This window comes from Salminus brasiliensis, chromosome 10, assembly GCF_030463535.1.
Source record: "Salminus brasiliensis chromosome 10, fSalBra1.hap2, whole genome shotgun sequence".
Lineage (NCBI taxonomy): Eukaryota > Metazoa > Chordata > Actinopteri > Characiformes > Bryconidae > Salminus > Salminus brasiliensis.
Genome location: NC_132887.1, coordinates 13,127,909 through 13,147,924, shown reverse-complemented (window position 1 = coordinate 13,147,924; position 20,016 = coordinate 13,127,909). Strand labels below are relative to the sequence as shown.

The 20,016-nt window shown below is 41.7% G+C and overlaps 1 protein-coding gene across 2 annotated transcripts in view; it reads left to right on the top strand.

Moving 5' to 3' along the window:
- Positions 1-20,016, top strand: part of supt3h (SPT3 homolog, SAGA and STAGA complex component) — a 100,168-nt gene that overhangs the window by 66,955 nt on the left and 13,197 nt on the right. For both annotated transcript variants that reach the window (XM_072689270.1, XM_072689271.1), the window contains 7 exons: positions 158-251; positions 2,818-2,954; positions 8,905-8,980; positions 11,261-11,373; positions 11,831-11,941; positions 14,740-14,907; positions 16,289-16,399. In XM_072689270.1, coding sequence (XP_072545371.1) covers positions 158-251; positions 2,818-2,954; positions 8,905-8,980; positions 11,261-11,373; positions 11,831-11,941; positions 14,740-14,907; positions 16,289-16,399 — 810 coding nt within the window. The remainder of the gene's footprint in view (positions 1-157; positions 252-2,817; positions 2,955-8,904; positions 8,981-11,260; positions 11,374-11,830; positions 11,942-14,739; positions 14,908-16,288; positions 16,400-20,016) is intronic.

Below are 20,016 nucleotides of genomic sequence, written 5' to 3'. Positions count from 1 at the left end.
TGCTAAATGATGTTAAAAAGTGGAAAATTTCTATTTTTAAAATAAATAAAAATGATAAGAGCTGCCAAAATCTCAACAATTATTGCAACAGCTTTATGTTACACCAACTCTTTTCTCTCAGTCTCATGCCTTCATTTTTCTCTTATCGTTCTTTCAGAAAAAAATGCGCAGGCTCCTCAAGTACATGCAGTTTCGAGACTTCAAGTCCAAATTAATGAAAACTTTAGATGATGAAGACCCGCTGGACTCAGGTACAATACATTCATGAATGCTTTGTTGAAATCTGCAAAGTCCAAGTTCTCTTGCATTTTAACTCCAGGCTGTGTTTATGACGTCCTCCCTACATGAAGATGTTTTAGGACCTTTTCCTGTGCTCGAGCTGAATTTCGCCATTCAGTCAGTGCTTTAAATGATTAAGGCGCACATAATGACCGGAGTCAGCCAAGGTAATTTCGTATGCCACAGTCAATCAGCAAGAGTCATTACCAGAATACAGGCGGAAGCTTTGGCATGCCTCTGCTTTGCATAGCGTTCCACCGCCGCTCTGCTGGTTTCCTATCAGTATCATGGCAAAATAAGAACAAGAGAGAAAAACCATCCGCGTAGACGCTGCAGTCTCGTCTGCTGTCATGATGAGTATCATTAGGATCTTTGCTCCTCATCTGGCCTGTAAGTTGAGAGCAGGAATAACGTTAAATGTGGCGTTCAGAGCGAGCAGTCCGCGCAGTCGATTGAGAAGGAGTCTGCATGTCTGTGTGCAAGGATTCAGGACTTTCCCCCCCCTTTTCCATGAGAGGCCTGATGGGCTGCTCTGTTTAATGTTTTCCTCCGCAGCGTTTGTTTTGCGCTCAAATTGGCCCTGAGCGTTTTGACGTTTCCCCAAATGACCCTCCTGCTGTCAGGAAAACTGGACTTGGAAGTGCGTTCTTCTACCATCGCCTTTGTCTGCGCATTTCCCTCAAAATCGTCAGGAGAGTATGGAGTTTTGTTGAGTAGGCCCCACTGCCCTTTCTTCCCCTCCACCCACTCCACCCACCCCACCCAGGAGGCCTGAGGGAAGCGCTGTGGCCGCTGCTGCTTTCTCTGCTGTGGTGTGAGTGGTGGCATTGTTAGGGACGCAGCAGAAGTTTGACTGAAGGCAGTCACGTTGGCTCTGACCACAGTGTCTTCAATCTGACCCCTACGTTAATTCCCCAAGCACTTAGGAGTATGGAAACCACCACGAAGGCCTTGGGGCTTTGAGCGCTGAATTGTGGCCACACACTATCCTCTGCGCTAGCCGCGACCCCTTGAAATACAGCAAAAGCTCCAGGTAGAAAGCTACTGCTTGTCTTCTGTTTCCTTCTCCATTTTCCACACCAGAGTAGCAGGACTTAGACGACCTGTTTTGGGGGATTCGCATACAGCAGGTTGTGATTATGGCGCTATTAAAAGATTATTGTTGGTCATGGCTGGCTATTTAACCTTCAGCATATGCTCAGATCATTTAAGGTAGCTTCTCCAGTTCCTATATGTCTCTGGGAGTTGTTTTTGTTCTGCCTTCAGCGCATCAATCGCAGCCCATCACTAAAATACACCAGCAGCCATTCAAAATAGCGCTGGTCTTCGGCTCTGAATTTCGTGGCCCATTGTTAGTGGATCAAAGATGATGTCTGTTATTTCCAGTTGTTTATTTTGTTCGATTTGAATTCTCTGTTTCATCACTGCAGATTAGCTTTGTTTACCACTCACCCAAACCAAGATTTTCCAAGCTCTTTTATTCATGTAAACACGCCACTGCATCAAATGGCAAATTTAGAATACATTAAAGCCAAAAATATAGAACTAATTACGTGCATCAGTATATTTGTATCATTTGAAAGCGAGTTTACACAAAGTGGCGTTTTTTAACATTTTGATTGAATTGCCCGTTTACATAGGAAGTCCACAATTACAGTTCTGTCGGAGGCTAAACCGTGCCAGCGCCAGGGAACTGGAGCCCCATAAAAGTGCTGTTATTAAGGTGTCATGAGTTCTGTCTTCCTGATTAAACATTTTCTGAGGCTATTTATGTCATGTCAAGCAGACATTACTTCACAAAGATGCATTTGATCACTGTGTTTCCTCTCGTTTAATTAACATTTTCCTTTGCTGCCTTTCCCCCAGCGCGGCGCTTTAGGGATTTAATCGGCGGCGGCTTCTCCACATTTTCTGGAGTGAAGGGAAGAGGGGGAAAAAAAAAAAGCAGCTTGTCCTGGTGGGACGTATTAAAGCTTTGGGACTTGCATGTGACTGTGTCTGTGCCTGCTGAACTTAAGCCAGGAAGTGAGCAATCTCTGGAAAGAGACAGAATAATATTTCAATGCAACTCAGAATGCATTATTTACATTTTGTTTGTTAAAAAAAAAAGCCACAAATACGTAGTCAAATATTTTTTATAGCCCTAAGCCTTCACTTCTCATTTCCCTTAGCCTTAAGATTGACAGCATATAACACCTCACGGCTCACTTCAGGACAGGTTGCACTGCTAATAGAAAAAGAAAAAAAAAGTGCTGTTGGGTCAGTGATGGAGTGATGTAATTGAAGTGTGGGAGTGTTATGGGCTCTGGTAGCTACTGTGTGTTTGTGTACAGCTAGGCAACGTTCTGGACATAACACAGGTACAGAAAGAGGGATAAATGTTGAGGGGGGGCGGTTGGGCTGCGCCTTGGACCTGTCCCATCACGGCTCAGGTGTAAACATGGCCAGCTGGCCTGCAGATGTGTCCAGAAAAAGAGAGCGAGAGGGAGAGAGTCAGCAAATGTGTCTGTGTGTGTGTGTATGTGTGCCCACTTCCAGACAAATACTCCAGCAGCAGTGTCAACAAAAGGCAGCGGCTGGCGCAGGACTTCCTGGGCTCCATCGACCAGACGGGGGAATTTTTGGCACTCCTGGAAGACGAGGAGGTGGACGAAGTGAAGCAGGAGAGGATGGAGGTGAGTGGGAGGAAGAGTGCTGAGCGGCTCTGAAATTGTGCAAGCTTGAGCCCATGTGCACTTCCGGTCAAACGTTTGGAATCAGTGTTTTCAATCAATTTGGTTCTAATCTTCTAGTGTGTAACATCACAGGTGTCAAATATGTAGTAGGAAGCTATAAAAAATAAGTAGCAAATAAATGTGAGTGATCACTGGGCATCCCATTCAGTCAAATCAGTCAGGCCATGAAGCTTCTGGTTGGGATCTGACCACTCTTCCTGGCAGAATAGGTAGAGTTTAAATACATTTCTTGGTTTTCTGGCATGGATCTAACTTTTATGCACAGTCCACATATTTATGTCAGTTTTCAGGTCAGGACTTTGGAAAGGCCATTCCAACAGCTTGATGTTGGCCTGCTTTGTCTTTTCCACAACCACCTTTAATGTGTGTTTAGGGTCATTGTTCTGAACACCCGATCATACCCAAGTTTCCACTGTCTAGCTGATGGTTTGGGGTTATACTGGAGAACTGTGAGGTAGTCTTTCTTTATTCCATATATATTTATACACACTTCCTACAGTTGTACCAGTTCCACTGGCAGCAAAACAGCCCCAGAGTATGATCCTTTACTTCACCTTTACTCCTGCAAACATGTCTCTGGTCATTGTGGACAGACAACTTAATCTTTCTCATCTAACCATTAAACCTTCTTCTAGAAAGATTTTTTTGCCCACGTGGACAGCTGCAAAATTTAGTAAAAAATTAAGTCAATAAGGTGTCTATTTTGGATTTTATCTTTTTTCTTGGATGGTAGCCATTCAGTTCATGGTGATGTAAAACTTGCTTGACTGTAGACAGTGACTCTGTGGTTCTAGCAGCTTCTGGATCATGGCAGGGTTTTGGTGGTTGTTGGGTTGTTTCTGGCTATCTGAACCAGTTTGGATCTTGGCAGGTGTAGCTATTTTGCCAAGATCGTCCACTCAAATTCAGTTCAACTGTATTGTCATTATACTAATACTGGGTTGTACAGCACAACGAAACACTGTTAACAATCAAACGCATCTTGGCAAAATAGCTACACCTGCCAATTTTCCCACTGTAGCGAGTATTGGTCAGTCAAATGATTGCTGTCAAAAAAACCTTTTATGTGGAAGCTCCCAGTCATAGTCAATCATGATCATTAGCAGTATGTTAGGAGGCCTTGGCAAGACATGTTTAACCTTTCAGCACCACTGAATTAATAATCTACATGGGTGTATGTATATTTTTGTCACTGTATGTATAATCTCGCCCTCTGTTGATTTCAGGAAAATTTGTAAAACTTGTGCATCAAATAAAGTTTAAAAATATATATATTGACAGCATTTGAAATATTGAATATATCTTTGTGTGTATATATATAGTTTATTCTTGCATTGGATTAATATCATAAAAAAATAAAGAAATATTAGTGATTACCTACATTTGAACTGTAGTACATCCACCCCTTCTACTACCCATCAGAGAGAGAGAGAGAGAGACTGTGTCTTGTGGTGAGAGAGTACTGTAGTGTATCTGTATGATTAGAACCCTGGGTTTCATTGGGGAATAGGATCTCACTGAAACAAGGTGTTTAAACATGTTAAATGCACTCTCCGACCACAGGAACACTTGATAGTCTGTCTGCACCCAAAAGGTAGTTAACGTCCTCAGGTTCCAGCGCAGACAAGCAGCCAGACCTCAAAGCCCTGCCACTAAGGTCCTGCTCTGTTTCTTTTTGTCCTCGTCCTCTAATAGACTTACCATTTCAACAGAGTTTCCAGTGCGATGCTAGAGCCATTCTGCTTTCCATTGCGCACAACCAGACATGCAAATGAGCCACTAAGTGAAACTGAGGAAGAAGAAGACAAGTTTCAGCCTTGACCTGTCCAGTGTCATTATGATGTCAATGGGAGCTTTCTCAGATGTAACTTAATAGAAACAATCTGAATGTAGGACACAGGCAGCGTTAGCTTGGACTGCTGCAGTGATCTCGAGGCACATATGCCAAGCTCTCAACCTCTCGCCTTCCCTAGCTCTTGCTTGGCTCAGCACTATTTTAGAGGAAAAAAGTAAGGGAGCGTTCTATAACATCCGTTTGTCTTCACTCTGCCAATTGAAATAAAGACCCATGGCTGAGGGATGTAATTAACGGACTGTAGCAGGAACCATGGACATGTTCAGGGGAAGAAGAAAAAGAAAAAAAAAAGGGACGAGGGTGAGGGGTATCTCCACAAGACTTTATATGTCCCGTTTCAATTAAAACCAAGCCCGAGTCATTCTGGACGTGGCCCAGAAAGCCTGCGGTTTCCCCCAAACTTTGTTCCTACTGAGTATTTTAATGGCTGTGTTTTAGCTATCAAGATGATCTTTTGGGGATAAGGAACCGTATCCTTCTGGGCCTCCCACTTTGCTCTGCTCATGAAGCCCTGTGGAGCAGTTTTATGGCTTACCCACAGCGCACCGAGCCGCTTTATCTGGTGCACCCCAGTTGCACAGCGTCAGCCCTATTCAAAATCCCTGAGGAGTCGTCTCCAAAAGCTCACCTTCACGTGCATACAAAATCGGACTTCAGTTCTTCAGAGTTCTTTTTTTTTTTTTTTTTTTTGTTCCCCCTTCTTTCAAAGGGAAGACAACTGGAATTCATTTTGACTGCATTTACTGGTATGATGTGGCTCTCTGCAGTTCTCCACTACTCCCCAAGATTTTTTGAATATAGTTCCTATTTACAGTAAATGACCCTTTTTCAAAGGCGTCTGCTCTATCCCCCATTTACTCTCCAAAGGTTTCCCAGTGATGTAAATATATTACAACACTTGTGTAAATACCATGGACATTATTTCACGGGATTTCCAAACCCACAGCTCAAGGGTCAAACGCTTGGTAGATGTCCAGTCCTCTAAAGGCACATGTGTTCAGCCAGCGCTGCCATGCATCAGGTCAGACAGGGTTATAATTTAGCTGCTCACTCATACTCCTGATCAGACTGCGATGGCCTTTTTCTTTTGTCAGTGGTATGTGGATTGTATTTCCTCAGACAGACCATCAATCTTCTCAAGGACCTTCTAAGATCTCTTGACAATCTGTTATTTTCTTGGCCACGTTCAGATGGGAATGCTTAAAAGTCTCTTTGTCATGTTGTGTGGGATCCGCATTGTTTTGGCCTTAATGCCATGATGACAGCAGTCTCCAGAGAATTCTATTTCGGGACTCTGGGGAAACGTATTTTTCAAATTCCGCAAAGGCAGTTTTTTAAGGCAGTTCCGAAAGGCCAATGTGAACTTTCTCGCTTCGACTTTCATGTGTTTGAACGAGCTTATTAGAACTTCCTTTTAACTCCCCCTCTGTGTAATTGCTCAAGTTTTTATATGTTGTTTCTGTTTTCTCAGAGAACAAAGAACAATGCCGTTCACAATTCATTTGCTTCTTAATTATGGCACTTTAAAAAGCCATTTGTTTTTTAGGGGGCTTAAAAGCTTTTCTTTGGAATTGACCCAGAATTGCATGTTTATTTTCTTGGTAAAATTACCTAAGCTTGTTTATATATATAATAAAAAATAAATAAAAGAGGGCTGGTGGGATGGGGGTGGGGGGTCTTTTGTGTCAGTGATGTGAAGCTGTAATGGGTTTAGGGAGTTGATTCCTTCCGTCTCTCGCTGTCTAGATTAACTGTGGTGCTTTATAATATTATTCTGTGGTCTCCTCCGAGCTGTAAGTAGCATCAGGTGCCTTATTCAATTCTCTTCACTCTGAGACTGTTTTGGTAAGGCCCATTAAAAGCAGCCCAAGTGACTCACACCAGCAACATCCAGACCGCTCCTGAACCCTTCACGAGCCTGAGTCTCTTAATGCTGAAGCAGTGCCTGAGTAACTCTCAAGCACCCATAGAGGTGTTTGATGGTGAACATATAGTCCGAAAGGCTTTAAAGATGTATTCTTACTCATTGCTACTCTTAGATCACCCCAGGCAGGCCCCTTACACACAAAGAAGGATCAGATACCCCCCACCCCCCCTTTTTTTTTTTTTTAAATCACACATTGACTTCTACTGGATGTCCAAAATATATTTTGGGTCTCGGCCTGTGGAAGTCTCAAGGCTACCAATAGTACAAATTGAGATTCTCTTTATCCAGACCACACTGGCATGAAATGAAAGCACAGGCTCGCCAATTCAAATATTTGTCAATGTCCAATCATATAGCTCTGCTTCAGTTGTGGGTATAATCTGGCTATTAGCAGGTGGGTCAAAGTTTTGATTTAATCAACGGCTAAACATAGTATTCAAATGTGAAATCCCCCTCCCGCGCTTTTCAGTCAATAAAGCCACAGTCATAACATTTCTCCTGTCTCTGGCTGACTGCTTGACAGGAGTTATTTAAGTTCAGCGGCTCCAGTCTCGTATCGCTCTCGGCCCAATTTGGAGCCGAGCGCAGACACCAAGGCTGCTGTGAATTCCCCCACTGCACTGCAAACGAGCCCTCCGCTCGCCTCTTAACGACACTAATAGAAATCACAGTTCCAGCGCTGTGCGGCAGGCAGGGCGAGCGCCGGCGCTCAGCATCATTAATATGTATTTTCAAAGATGGAATTTCCAACGACTGCCAGCTAACTAAATAAAAAGGCTCCGGTTGGTTTGGGTGGGCTGAAAGTGATATCGGCCTCTTCGCTTCGGGCGCCGTGCCCCTGAGCCGGGATGTCGGAGCGTCCTGAGGCTGCGATGCCTCCCTCAGACTCCGGTCTAGGGACCCAGCACTCTATTGAAGGGGAGGAAGAAAAAAAAAACATTAGCACACACAGGTTGGAAAAGAGGTTTGGGGGAGGCTATAAACCATATAAGCCCCTGTTTTACAGCGCACACCCTGCTAGAAAGCTCAAATGGACTGCTTTGTGAATGGCTGAAATTGGTCCAGGATGAGGAAATGTCTAATTACAGGTCTGACCTGCAACTTAACACGTTTAGCTGTAAAGCTAAAGTGAAACCTTTTTGGTTGCTATTAAGGGGGTTCACTGCAGCCCACCGCTCTCTTAAAGTCAGTGTAGAGCAGACAGTAGACCTCTTGTCATGATGCAACGTGCTCTGCCACGCGGCTAAACTACAAAATAGCGAGTCTCTGGTGTCAGTGTTGATTTTTAAGGGAGTTCGACATGACACTTAAAGCATTGCCTCAGTGCAAGACCTCATGCTCTCTCAAAACCACAGCATCCCACCTGATTCCTCCAGATACCGCAGCAGGCTGATGGAAGACGTTATTATAGGACTAACAGAGATGCTCTGAATGAGTCTATTGTGCTGTCTGAGCACGCTCCACCGGCTGCTCAGACGCAAGCCGCGTTGTTCACCCTTATGTCAGGCACTTAAGCGCTGCTGACGTAAGCGAGGAGTGCGTCTACCAGGTGATCAGGCCTGTACCGTAATATTATGTGTAGATAAGTCTTCGCTGCTGGAGGATTATGTGTCTTAACATGACAAGGGGTTGGTGTGTTCGTCTTGCTATGTGTGCACTCAGCATTGTCGGCATACGCTGTACTTTTATTGCCTTGTAAAATAAAAGCGTTGCTATTGAATGCTGTTGATCATTTAAGATGCTCTTTAATCTTGCCAATTCGACGCCCTCGGTGCACATTCCACTATGACTGTGACTGACGGTGGAGATTCCCCCACAGTGGAGTTCTCGGCAGTGGACACACGTGCACTCTCTTTGATTGCTCCAGGTGCAGAGCGGTGCGTTTGGTTTTACAACATGGCATTATGTAATTAGCCACTGGTCACTCTCCTGTTTGCTGGAGCTGTGGAAAGTGCTCTGCAATGATGCTGTGAAATACTGCATACTACAAAAGCATAGCTCGGCCTGATGGAACAATACTGGAAACACAACCCCTTGTTTAGCTGTTGAGCCATATATCAGTGCAGTAGGTATGTTGTGCCCACTGTCTCTTCTCTCTTTATCTGCAGAGGCTTGAAAAACAGACAAGAAACATGGACTCAACACAGTACAGTGATTTCTGTGAAAGTCGACAGCTCAGTTTTTGTAAGTATGTTTTTTCTTTCTCTCAGCTCTTTATTTCCTAGCCTTAAATGCACGGATTTCTTCAGTCATCTGTTTGCATGTTCACCAGGTTGTAATGAAGTCCTTTTACTGTATATAACAAATCAATTGATGATCAACCACCACATTACCATAAAACTGAAAATGTTTTATTCACAATACCAAAAATATATATACATTATATCTAAAGAATATATATATATATATATATATATATATATATATATATATATATATATATATATATATTATAAATATATATTTTTGGACACTTTGTCAGTTATCTAAAGTAGAAGGGAAATTTTATTTTAGAAGTTGTTGAAAAATCTGATTAATATACTATGTTCTCAACCCCATCAGTTTGTGCCGTAACACTGAAGATATGACTGCATTTTGAGCAGGTTGTGAGCCACTTCTGGTCATGTATTTTTAGAGAAGATATTGGTGACAGTTTGAGTCCAGTGTTTGTTAGCAATTTTAGCCTAGCATCTCCTATTGTAAACTGTAGAAGCAACCTTCAGATGCCAAACATGTTTTGGCTGATCGACTGCATCCAGGGGAAGTGATAAATCATGTTAATTTTTGTCTTTAAGGGTTAGGGAGCCGTGCATTTTGTACTCAAGCTGATGATGGATTAAATAGGCAGGTCTCTATTCGTCAAAGAAGGTTTAAATTGGCAGGTTTACATTAGTCGTGAAAACACCTACTCAGCATTACTTGAATATAATTCTATTGGACTTTGGTGCTGTTGCCCTCCTGTGTGTATGTGGTGTTCAGTGTGTATGTTTGGAACTCTTTGAGGTTTAAGAGCATGGCTGTGGGATGTGAACACACCACCACTGGTTTGTGAAGGCCACATTCCAGCACTAATAACATGTTGACTGGGTTTGGGCTTCACCAATAACCAGTCTCTCTACACTGGCACTGGCCTGTGTAACCCCGTGCTCCACGCCTGCACAGTACATGTAGCATAAGCGCAGGGTCTGGTTTGTGTTGTTCCTAAGCCTAACAGTATGGTCAAAACCATATCCACTCACAAGATACCAATACCATGCACAAGAAAACCGCAATTTGCAAGAGGGTAGTGTAAAAAAAAAAGAACTTTTAATGTGGCTTGATATTATATAATTAACAGCGCAGCCTTAATATTTGAGAGGAAATCAAGCTTCACCCTTGCTTCAGAAGTTTTCACAGGTGTTTCTGTCCATTTATTCTGCCTTTAATTTTAGCTGTTGAGGTCAAAGAAGGTAACTGAGCAAATAATGCAATCAGCATCTGAACCCAACTACGTCTCCTTCTTTCATGAAGACAAGCAAATATCTTGAGTCATGAACACAGATTGGGTCTATGTCTATGAACACTACAAATGAAATACTTCTTGATATTCCTATTAATATGTTTGCAATGCTACAGAAAAACATTTCCTAACTCTGTAGAGCCCGCCCTTTCTAATGCATCTAATTGCAATCTCTTACCGTTTGAATACTATTTTATTTTTTCTGGAAATATTAAATAACTTTTATCAAATAAAAATATGTTGTTGTTTTTTTTTTTTCAATTTTAGGGTCAGATTATCTCATCACACAGTGCTTTGGGTCACATTGGGTCTCATTCTAGAAAGAGCTGAGATTGTTTTGAACATTCTAATATAAAACATGTTTATAACCAATTTAAGAAAAAATCAAGAAAATATCATCAGACAGAAGGTTAAAATCATAGTGGCTAGAGAATTGTATCTATCTTATCTTAATTCTCTTACAGGGCAAAAAGAAAAGAGAAAAGTACCAACTTAAAAATAAAAAGGCATTATCAATTTATCTATTAATTGTCTTTAATTGTAATGTAGATATGTCATTATAAGTAACCTGTATTTTGTCAATAATTATAGATATAATAATAACTTTATTCATGAGCAATCAGAAGCTGAGTACAAGCAAAAGATCCTTTTGATCCTTGTTGTTGTATGCAAATGTTTGAGTTCCCCGGTCAATGAAGTGCTGTTGATTTAAATAAGCTTATTTCTCCTACAGATAACCACATCTGCACACTGCAGTACTGTTTATCTGTTTACTTTAACACAGTGGGAGAAATAAAGAAAAAAATGTCATTTGAAAAAGGTGTGCAAACCTTTGCATATGACTGCATCTTTGGATTAGTGAGTGGGATCACTGAATGTCTAATGGTCATTTGTTGAATTTAAATGCTTGTCTGATGTAAAGCAGTAAATTATATGACCATATATGTTTAATGGTGTCATTACAGCTAAGAAGGCCTCCAAGTTCAGAGAGTGGCTTGACTGCAGCAGTCTGGATGTGAAGCCCAATGCTGTATCCATGGAGATCCTGTCATATTTGGCCTATGAGACGGTTGCCCAGGTAAGCTGTAGTTTCACTGCCTGCTTGAAGTATTCAGACCAAAGCAAGAGTAATGAGTTGTATAGTGCCAATTAGAGACAGACTTGTATAGTAGGCCCTCCCACTTGAGATCTTCACTGGCAGAAAAAAAACTGGGGCATGAAATAACATCACTATGAGCCACTCATGTTTCTTAGATAAACTAAAAATGACAAACTGCCTCATTTCGAGGAAGTGGTTCTGACATTTTCTGACTGGCGATTACTTTTCAAGCATCTCCTTTTTCATTGTAATAAACACGGAAAACCAACACGAAATCAGACCTCGTAATAGCTCCTGAAAATAACCCGAGAGTCAGCTAAGGCCGAGCTCTCTTGCTGCGTTCTGATGGTATTATATAGGGTTTCAGTAGCTAGATAAAAATGACAGTCTTTTCTGGAACGTCATTACTCATGGTGACATTGCTGTTATGTTTCAGATCGTTGACCTTGCGCTGTTGGTTAAACAAGACATGACCCCCAAAACAGGTGATCCTTTTGGCCATGCCATATCAGCCACTTTCTTCCAGTACCACGGCTCCAGTGCTGAGGTGAGCCATGAACTACTCTGCCAGGAACTTATCTGCTTAATTTTGGGGAAATTTGGTGTCAACCGTTTAAGTGCAGGACTTAATCAGCATAGACTTTAACATTAACACTGAGCATTTGTCCAGCACCTGCTCACACTCGTACTTCATAACCTGTTCCTACAGTAGCTCTAGCCTTTCCTTATCTGTCTGCCTAGTTCTTTGTGTAATGTTGTTTGTTTGTTTGATTGTTTGTGCTGTGCGAGTCGACCTGAGGCAGATGGGTTCCTCGGACTGACTCTTGGTTTCTCCCAAGGTTTCTTCCTTTTAGTATCAGGGAGTTTTTCCTTGCCACTGTCGCTACCACCTCCATTGTGGTGCTTGCTTGTAAGAGGTGTGGACCTGCATCTCTGTAAAGTGCTTTGTGACAACATTTGTTGCGAAATGTGCTATATAAATACATTTTGAATTGAATTGAATTTTGAATCAGCTTTGTGAGCTCAGAGGACCCAATGACAATGGAAAAGAAAGAAACTACCTTTCATAGTTTGATGATAATAAAAAATAATGTTTTTATTTATGTAGCATCTAGCACATACACTCATCGAGGACTTAATTATGAACATCTAATTATTTATGCAGTTATCTAATCAGCCAATAGTGTGGCAGTGTGGTGCAATGCATAAAACCATGCATACATGGCCCAGCAGCTTCAGGTAGTGCTCATATCAACCATCAGAACGTGATCTCAGTGACTTGGAGCTTGATTGTTTGTGCCAGACGGGCTAGTTTAAGATAGACATACTGATCTCCTGGGAGTTTTTCTAAGAACGGTGTAAAATAGACCATCACACATCCAGTGGGCAGCAGATCTTTGGATAGAAACGCCTTGTCTCTGTTGGCTTGCTCACTGGGGGTCTTAGATTTTTCATGTCTTTTTATGTTATTGATTTTTTTGTCTTTTACTAATTACTGATTGTGTAAAGCTGCTTTGTGACAACAGTAGTTGTAAAAAGTGCTATACAAATAAATTTGCTAACTCAGATGACCCCTCTGTGCAATTATATTAAGCATAAAAGCATCACACAACATGTCCTAGCTTGGGCCAGATGTCCTACAACAGCAAAAGGCCACTTTAGGTTCCAGTTCTGTCAGCCAAGAACAGGACGCTAAGGTTACAGTTTGCAAAGGCTCACCAAAACTCTGCAGTTAAAGACTGTAGAAAGATGTAGCCTGGTTTCACAATCATTTGTTGCTTTAATGCCACAGCCTATTTAAGCATTGTTGCTGACCATGTGCATCACTTCATGACCACAATTTACCCATAGTCTGATGGCTACTTACAGCATGATAATGCACCATGTCAAAAAAGTTAAACTGTATTGTATTTTTTTTTTATATGAACATGACAATGAGTCCACTGTTCTTCAGGAGCCATCCCAGTTACTGATCTGGGTCCCATAGAACATCTGTCCCTATTATGAAAACATTTTTCATATTGCTTTATTAGTCCTTTGTTAATATGTATACAGCAAGCATGTTTTACTTGATTACAAATGGCACTTTAAGATGACAGAGCTGCTCAGGTAGATGGATGCACTCTTCTAATTGACTTCAGATTTTTTAATCAAATCTTAGTTGGGGATGCATCACCATTCTTCGTAGGTCATTCGTCCACTGGAAAAAAAAAACTGTAACTCTGCTCAAGGCGAACAAGAACTATCCTTGCTACTGGGGCTTGACCTTCAGCCAAATAGGGCCGCCAAGTTTGTGCAAGGTGGTTTTGTACTGTGGGATCTCTTCCATGGAGGGGCTTTTCTGTCACTTTGACCACAAAACCTCATCTCTCTCTTGCATTCGGACTCAGCCAAGGCCACTCTAGTTCTGGAAGCACACAGGGTATTTTAGCCTGGATTCCATTATTGTTGTTGTTTTTTCCACACCTAAACCAAGCAGATCCCATATGAAGACAAGTGACAGCATAGCCCTGCACTGAACAGCAGCTAGGGTGGTCTCAGAAGATTTCACAAAGCTACCGTGCATTACTTTGAATAATGTAAACAATGCATTTCCTTCCTGCGTAAGGCGCATGTTATACTTTTAGCCTGCAAAAAGTTTCTCCGTGAGCTCGGGATCATGAGAGACAGATGTTAGATAATATTGAACACAGTGCTAAGAATTACTGTCATTTACTGTAGAAAATGCTCACCGAATCGGGACTTATTATTAGGTTCAATGTATTTGCAATATATATGGCCATAAGTATATTAAGTTTAGTATTGGACTAAATTATGACGCTAGTGATGACCGTTGTAAAAAAAAATGGGTTAATACATGTCAACGTTACATATAGTGTATGACTGTTAAAATTATAATTGAGTCATTCTGCAAGAGGTTAACATTTCCATGTAACAATTTTCTAAATTTTCATCAAGAGCTATTTTTTATTCCTGCAGCATAAAAGATATGTTCATCCTCCAAAAAATCCATATTTTCCAATATCCAATATCATCAATTTTTACTCAGAAATGGCACCCATATTCACTAAAGCGTACTGGATGGTAAATTGGTTCCTGTGTTTGGTTTCTGACATAGCTGACATGTCAGTCAAATTGAAATCATTTTATTTGCATAGTGTACATTTTTTTCATTTTTTGTTCTTGGCTTATATATATATATATATATATATATATATAAAATCACTTGAATGACACTTCAGCACAGTTTTTGTGCTTAATGCATCTCATCAAATGTGAATGCATATGTCTGTGAATTAATGTGCAGTGGAGTAATTATGCACTGATCTGCTTGTTTACCTGTAGGCCATATCGACCAAAAGAGAGACAGAGTCTCCAGAGAACACCCCTCCGTCCACCCCCAGCGGTCCACTGAGCTCAGGCCACCAGAGCAAGCTGCACTCAATGGCTCAGGGCAATGGCAGCCTCAGCCAGGAAACCAGCAGCAAGACCAAGCAGCGGAAGAGGAAGAAGGTGTGTATTGTAGATGTTGAGCTTCTTCAGGCTAGTACATTTTCTCACGTTGCTTCAGTTCTCATTCTTTTTTTTTCTTTTTTTTCCCCCATTATCAATACTTCCCATACACTATCATTTTGTGTAGTCTATGAATAAAAAGACCTAAACAATAATAAAAAGGCTTGAGCAAGGGGGGAGAAATTGTTCACAAATGGGCTTACTCCGTGTTTGCCTGTCTGTGTCTCTGAAAACCATTGATATGAAGGACACACAGACGATTGCCCATTTCTCAGAAGTACATTCCTCTGCCTGTTGATTGTATTGACTTTTGTAGTCTTAAACATTCCTCTCATTCAGTGTGGCATTTTCCAGTTAAGATCGTAACTGTATCTAAGTAAGGAATTCACAGGAAAATTGAATAAAACAACAAGCCACTTGAAAGACTATTGATCTAGGAGAAATCTGGAGCTTATTTTCTGGAGCAGGAATAGGCCGTGTTTACTCTGTCAGACTCTAACAGCCAGTTAGATGTTGCTGATTACTGCTCTCTGAAACATCAGTTTTTTGGCAGAGGAACAGGAAAACGGTCTTAAAAAATCATTTTACAGGTATTAATAACACGTTTTGGGGTCTCCTCTGAAATCCAGTATGCCATAACAAATTTATTGGGACAGTACTTTTTTATTTGTGCCCAATACCAGCGACCCTAACAATACCCTCCCTTTACTATTATCCTACATTCACAGTTTACAAATGCTTCCTAGGAACGTCAGATAATAAAACTGTACAGTAGATTAAAATAATGGGGGGGGAGTTCAGTGGTCATCTCTATATAGTACATCTACATCCCAGTCTCTCTGCGTCTAAGGGTGGAAAGGCTGGCAGGGAAGGTCTTACACTTTCTCACATGTCCTGCCATGTCGATTTTACCACAGCCGTTTTATTGCACGGATCAAAATAGGGAAGCTGTTTTTCCTTTTCTGTTTTTTTTTTTTTCCCCTCTGAGAGATATTGAGTCAGATTATTCCTTTCCTCCCCAAAGCCAAATGCACTTGGAGACGCAGTGCAATTATATGCGATCACATTCGGCGAATAGCAGTTAACTGACGTTTACTGTCAAAGCTCTGTATATTAGTTTAACTCTGCGCTGAAAGTACATAAAGCACAAACTGACACGTAGCATTTATGCGTCTCAGCAGTTAAAGGCTCGGGCAATCTGCGTGCTTCTTGCCCAATCCTGATCCTGAGCATCTTTCTTTCAGAAACGTATTGTGTGTGTGTCGTGTCTGGACGGCCTCCTCTGGCTGTGTTTGTGCGTTAAACGGCCTGGCTCCCACTGTGTTTTTGATTTAGTAATAATATCGGCTGTGTGTTTTTTCTCTCTCTCTCCCCGTTGCAGAGTGCAGCAGCCTGTGGCGCGGAGGCTCAGAGCAGTGCCATCCAGCCCGCCCACATCAGAGAGGCCATCAGGCGCTACAGCCACAAGATTGGCCCGCTCTCCCCCTTCTCAGTACGTAATAACAGAGCCGTAAAAGAGTTATATTTATAATCGCAGTGCAGCCCCATTTTAAAGTGGTCAAGCTCTGAAGTATTGGAATTGTTGAGCGCAATTTGTGGCCAGTGTAATTTTCCTCGTAAAAAGTCGCATAATTCTACTGCAGAATTAAATAAGCGTAATTTCTATCCTTTTTGGAAATACAAAGGACATTTAATTTTGTTTTGTTTGCCGGGAGTTCTGTTTACAGCTGAGAGATGCCTGCTTATTTTGCTCGCATACGTATACGACTTTGCAACTCGGCATCGGAGAGTTATAATTTTCCATCATGTGCAGTAGTGTGGGTGTCGTAAGTGCTACCTTGCGCATGAGAAACGGCTGCTGGAGTGTTGCGAGCGATCTCACAGCCAATCTGGAGAGTGTGCTATTGTGGTCGGTGTGTAATTCACAGGTAATGAGCAATTTACCAATGACTGAGGCTACTTGATCAAGCCTAAGCCAGCAACCACTAGAGACGCAGGAAACATTAATACGGAAAACACCCTTCAAAACCCTCTGCAGTGGTTTTGCTTCTGACTTGATAGCACTTTTAACGGCGGAGTGTTTTGTCCAACTGAGCTACTTTTTCTCATGATGTAATTGAATTAGGGATTTTTTTTACTGCAGCAGTTCACTCGACGTTCTTTTTCCTTTGTATTGCCTATAAATGAGTCAATGAACAGATTTCACCCCTCACTGTGTTACACTGGGAAAAGAGAACCTCTCTGGATGCAGTCAGAACAACATGACATAGCTTCTGTTGAGAATGTCAGTTTTAGTAGCATGTTAGGATCCAGCAAAGCTACTTCTCAGTGATTTGACAACAGTAATTTAGAGATAGTGTCCTTAGACATTCTAATAAGAATGTTGAATGCAGTGCAGTTAACTGGGGAAAAGGTTTGTGTTTCAGGTAGGTTGAGAAGTTGCAGGTAGAGGTGGACAGTGTGGCACAAATTTAATATCATGAATTTTTCAAGAGACACAATATTTCACTTTTTTTTTTCTTTTATGGCGTCTGATGATGTGGAGTGGACAAATAAGTAATAGTGGCACAATAGGCAAAAAAAAAAAACCACCATCACAAAACAGGATTTTTCTTCAGTTAAACAGAACTAATTCTGCTTTCTTTCTCAGCCCTTTCTTCAGTTTTCATTCATTTATTTAATTTTACATATATAGGACATCACAAAATTCATTTCATACAATTCATTTTTCACTGTGGCTCAGAAGTGTGAATCCCAAACCATGCCGCTTTGCCATCAGCAGCCGGAGTCAGAGAGAGCACAATTGACTGTGTTCTCTCCAGGTGGGTAAGATGGCGCTCGCTCCCCTCATCACTCTTAATGTCTGTTAGCTGATGCGGTGGAGCTGGGGACCCGAAGCTTTCCTCTGAGCATATCGGCTGCCCAGCATTGCCCACATCGGCAGCAGTTTGTAAAGAGGCAATAGCTTCAAATGTATCAGACGAGGCTTGTTTTAAGTCTTTACCCTACTTGTGTCAGGAGCATTGCTAGTGCTGGGTTAATTGAAAATACCAAATTGGGGGGAGGTTTTCCTTGCATGTTAAGCACCATTTAACTGGGCAAACAACCATTCATCCATTCAGCTGGTTCTTTTTTCCTGTTTTGTTGTCATGATTCTAAATAAAACCATATACCAAATAACCCATTTATATTTATGTCGATTTTGTGGAATAGGGGCCAGATGGCAGATTCTGTGGCACAGTGCAACTTATTTCCAGTAAAGATGCTGGCTATCTACACTGTGTTCATCAGTAAGGGGCTTGCCATAAACTGGAAACTGCATTGTGTGGTCTCTAGTTGACGCCAGCAGTCTTCTTGCTCTTTTCAGATTTTAAGGTGCTCTAGGTCCCCGAATTAGCTTTTATCAGATGGGGTATTGGTGACCACCTTAACGTTAACATGAAGTTTGAAGTCATGAAACTTTAATAAACAGAAACACTTAATGAAACATGGTCCACTGAATCTGCACCCAGTGGACCATTTGAGTGATTCTGAACTGCAGATATGGGTTTGGCTTGTTTAGAAGAAGGAAACGATGAAATACATTATTGAGCTCTGTATTACTTAATATAGAAAACAGGTGCTATATGGTTTTCCAACCTATGATGATGAGTGAAGGCTTCCAGATGTTCTTCTAATGGCATTGCTCATAGCCCATCACTAGCAGTGGCACAGAAATAATTAAGTGTGTGTGTGTGTGTGTGTGTGTGTGTGTGTGTGTGTGTGTGTGTGTGTGTGTGTGTGTGTGTGTGTGTAGTGAGGGCTGAGATGTCTTGTAACTGGTTTGGTTTTATTACAGCTGGAGCCAGTTTAAAACCATGATTAATTGTACCAATAAGTAATTTTTACTCTGGCCTTTTACCACATGCTTATTGCTAAAGGCATTAAAGATAGAATTAGGCTCTTGTTTAAGAGTCTGGCCTGTTGCTAAGTTGGCTTGCTGACATATGAGGCATATTCTCATTTAGCTCTCATATATTCTCTCATTTATTCTCATATAATATCTGTGTGTAGCTGCTGATTATTTGAGCCGAGGCAATGGCGTCGACTGTATATGAAATTTCAAGTGATTGCCCAATTGAGGTATGAAAAAAATAACTGAAAATACTGCAGTGATCGGAAAGAAAACTCAAGTTACAAATCCCGTTTTACTGTAGATCTGTGGCAGCATGTAATTTACTGTAGTCATCCGCCCATACTGCTGGACGTTCTTGGAGACTTTATCTGCCTCGTATTACTGCAGTCCCGTCATTGAGATAATTAACTCTGACAAAGACTTAGGGGGCTAATGAGCCAAGGAATTTCAAAGCTCATGTGATTGGGCTCCAAAATGTGCATGTATGGAGCCACCAATTTAGCCCGAGGCAGTCCTCCAAATCAGTAGAAACAGCAGCCTGGTGCTTTGCTTGAGATTTGCCTTCATGAGTCGGTCTGCTTTCTGTTATGCTTGTTCATGATACACCTAATAGTTTCTTGGTAGCTCACGTCTGCCTGACAGAAGCTGCTTTAGTGAGGCTTACGCATGAGATCAGGGGTCCTATGGAACGTTTAGTGTTGGTTTCTTGATATCCTGGCCATTCTGTCATAAGGTATCTGATTAAAGCAAGCGAGCTAGAGCTGCGCTGTGTTTTCATATGAAAGGTCAGCACACTGGCCGGCTCAGACTGCAGTGGCAGCAAAGATTGCAAGATTATTAAGGGAACATTTTAGAAGAACTGAAAACAAAACAACATCAGCTAACCCTTAAAGTGTGGCCAAGTCCCTGACTCTGCGAAGAAGTGTCCATCTTCCAGCTTGGTGGAGCCGTTTAACCTTTGCTGGCAGTTATTTAGAAGTTGCTTTGGCTGCAGGATTTCGTACCTTACTTGTGGTTTGCCCCGGCCTCACTTTACAAAGTGCTCTGTGCCAAAGACAGCAGGCGTAGGAGTGATGAGTCTCCCGCTCTTGTTTATTGCCCTGTCGTCTCCGTATCTCAGTGTGAGGACAGACGCCTCGTGCTGGGCTGCTGACATCTACAGAACGGAGGCTTTCTATAGGCCTGTGCCCTTCTCAATGCCTCACAAATACTCC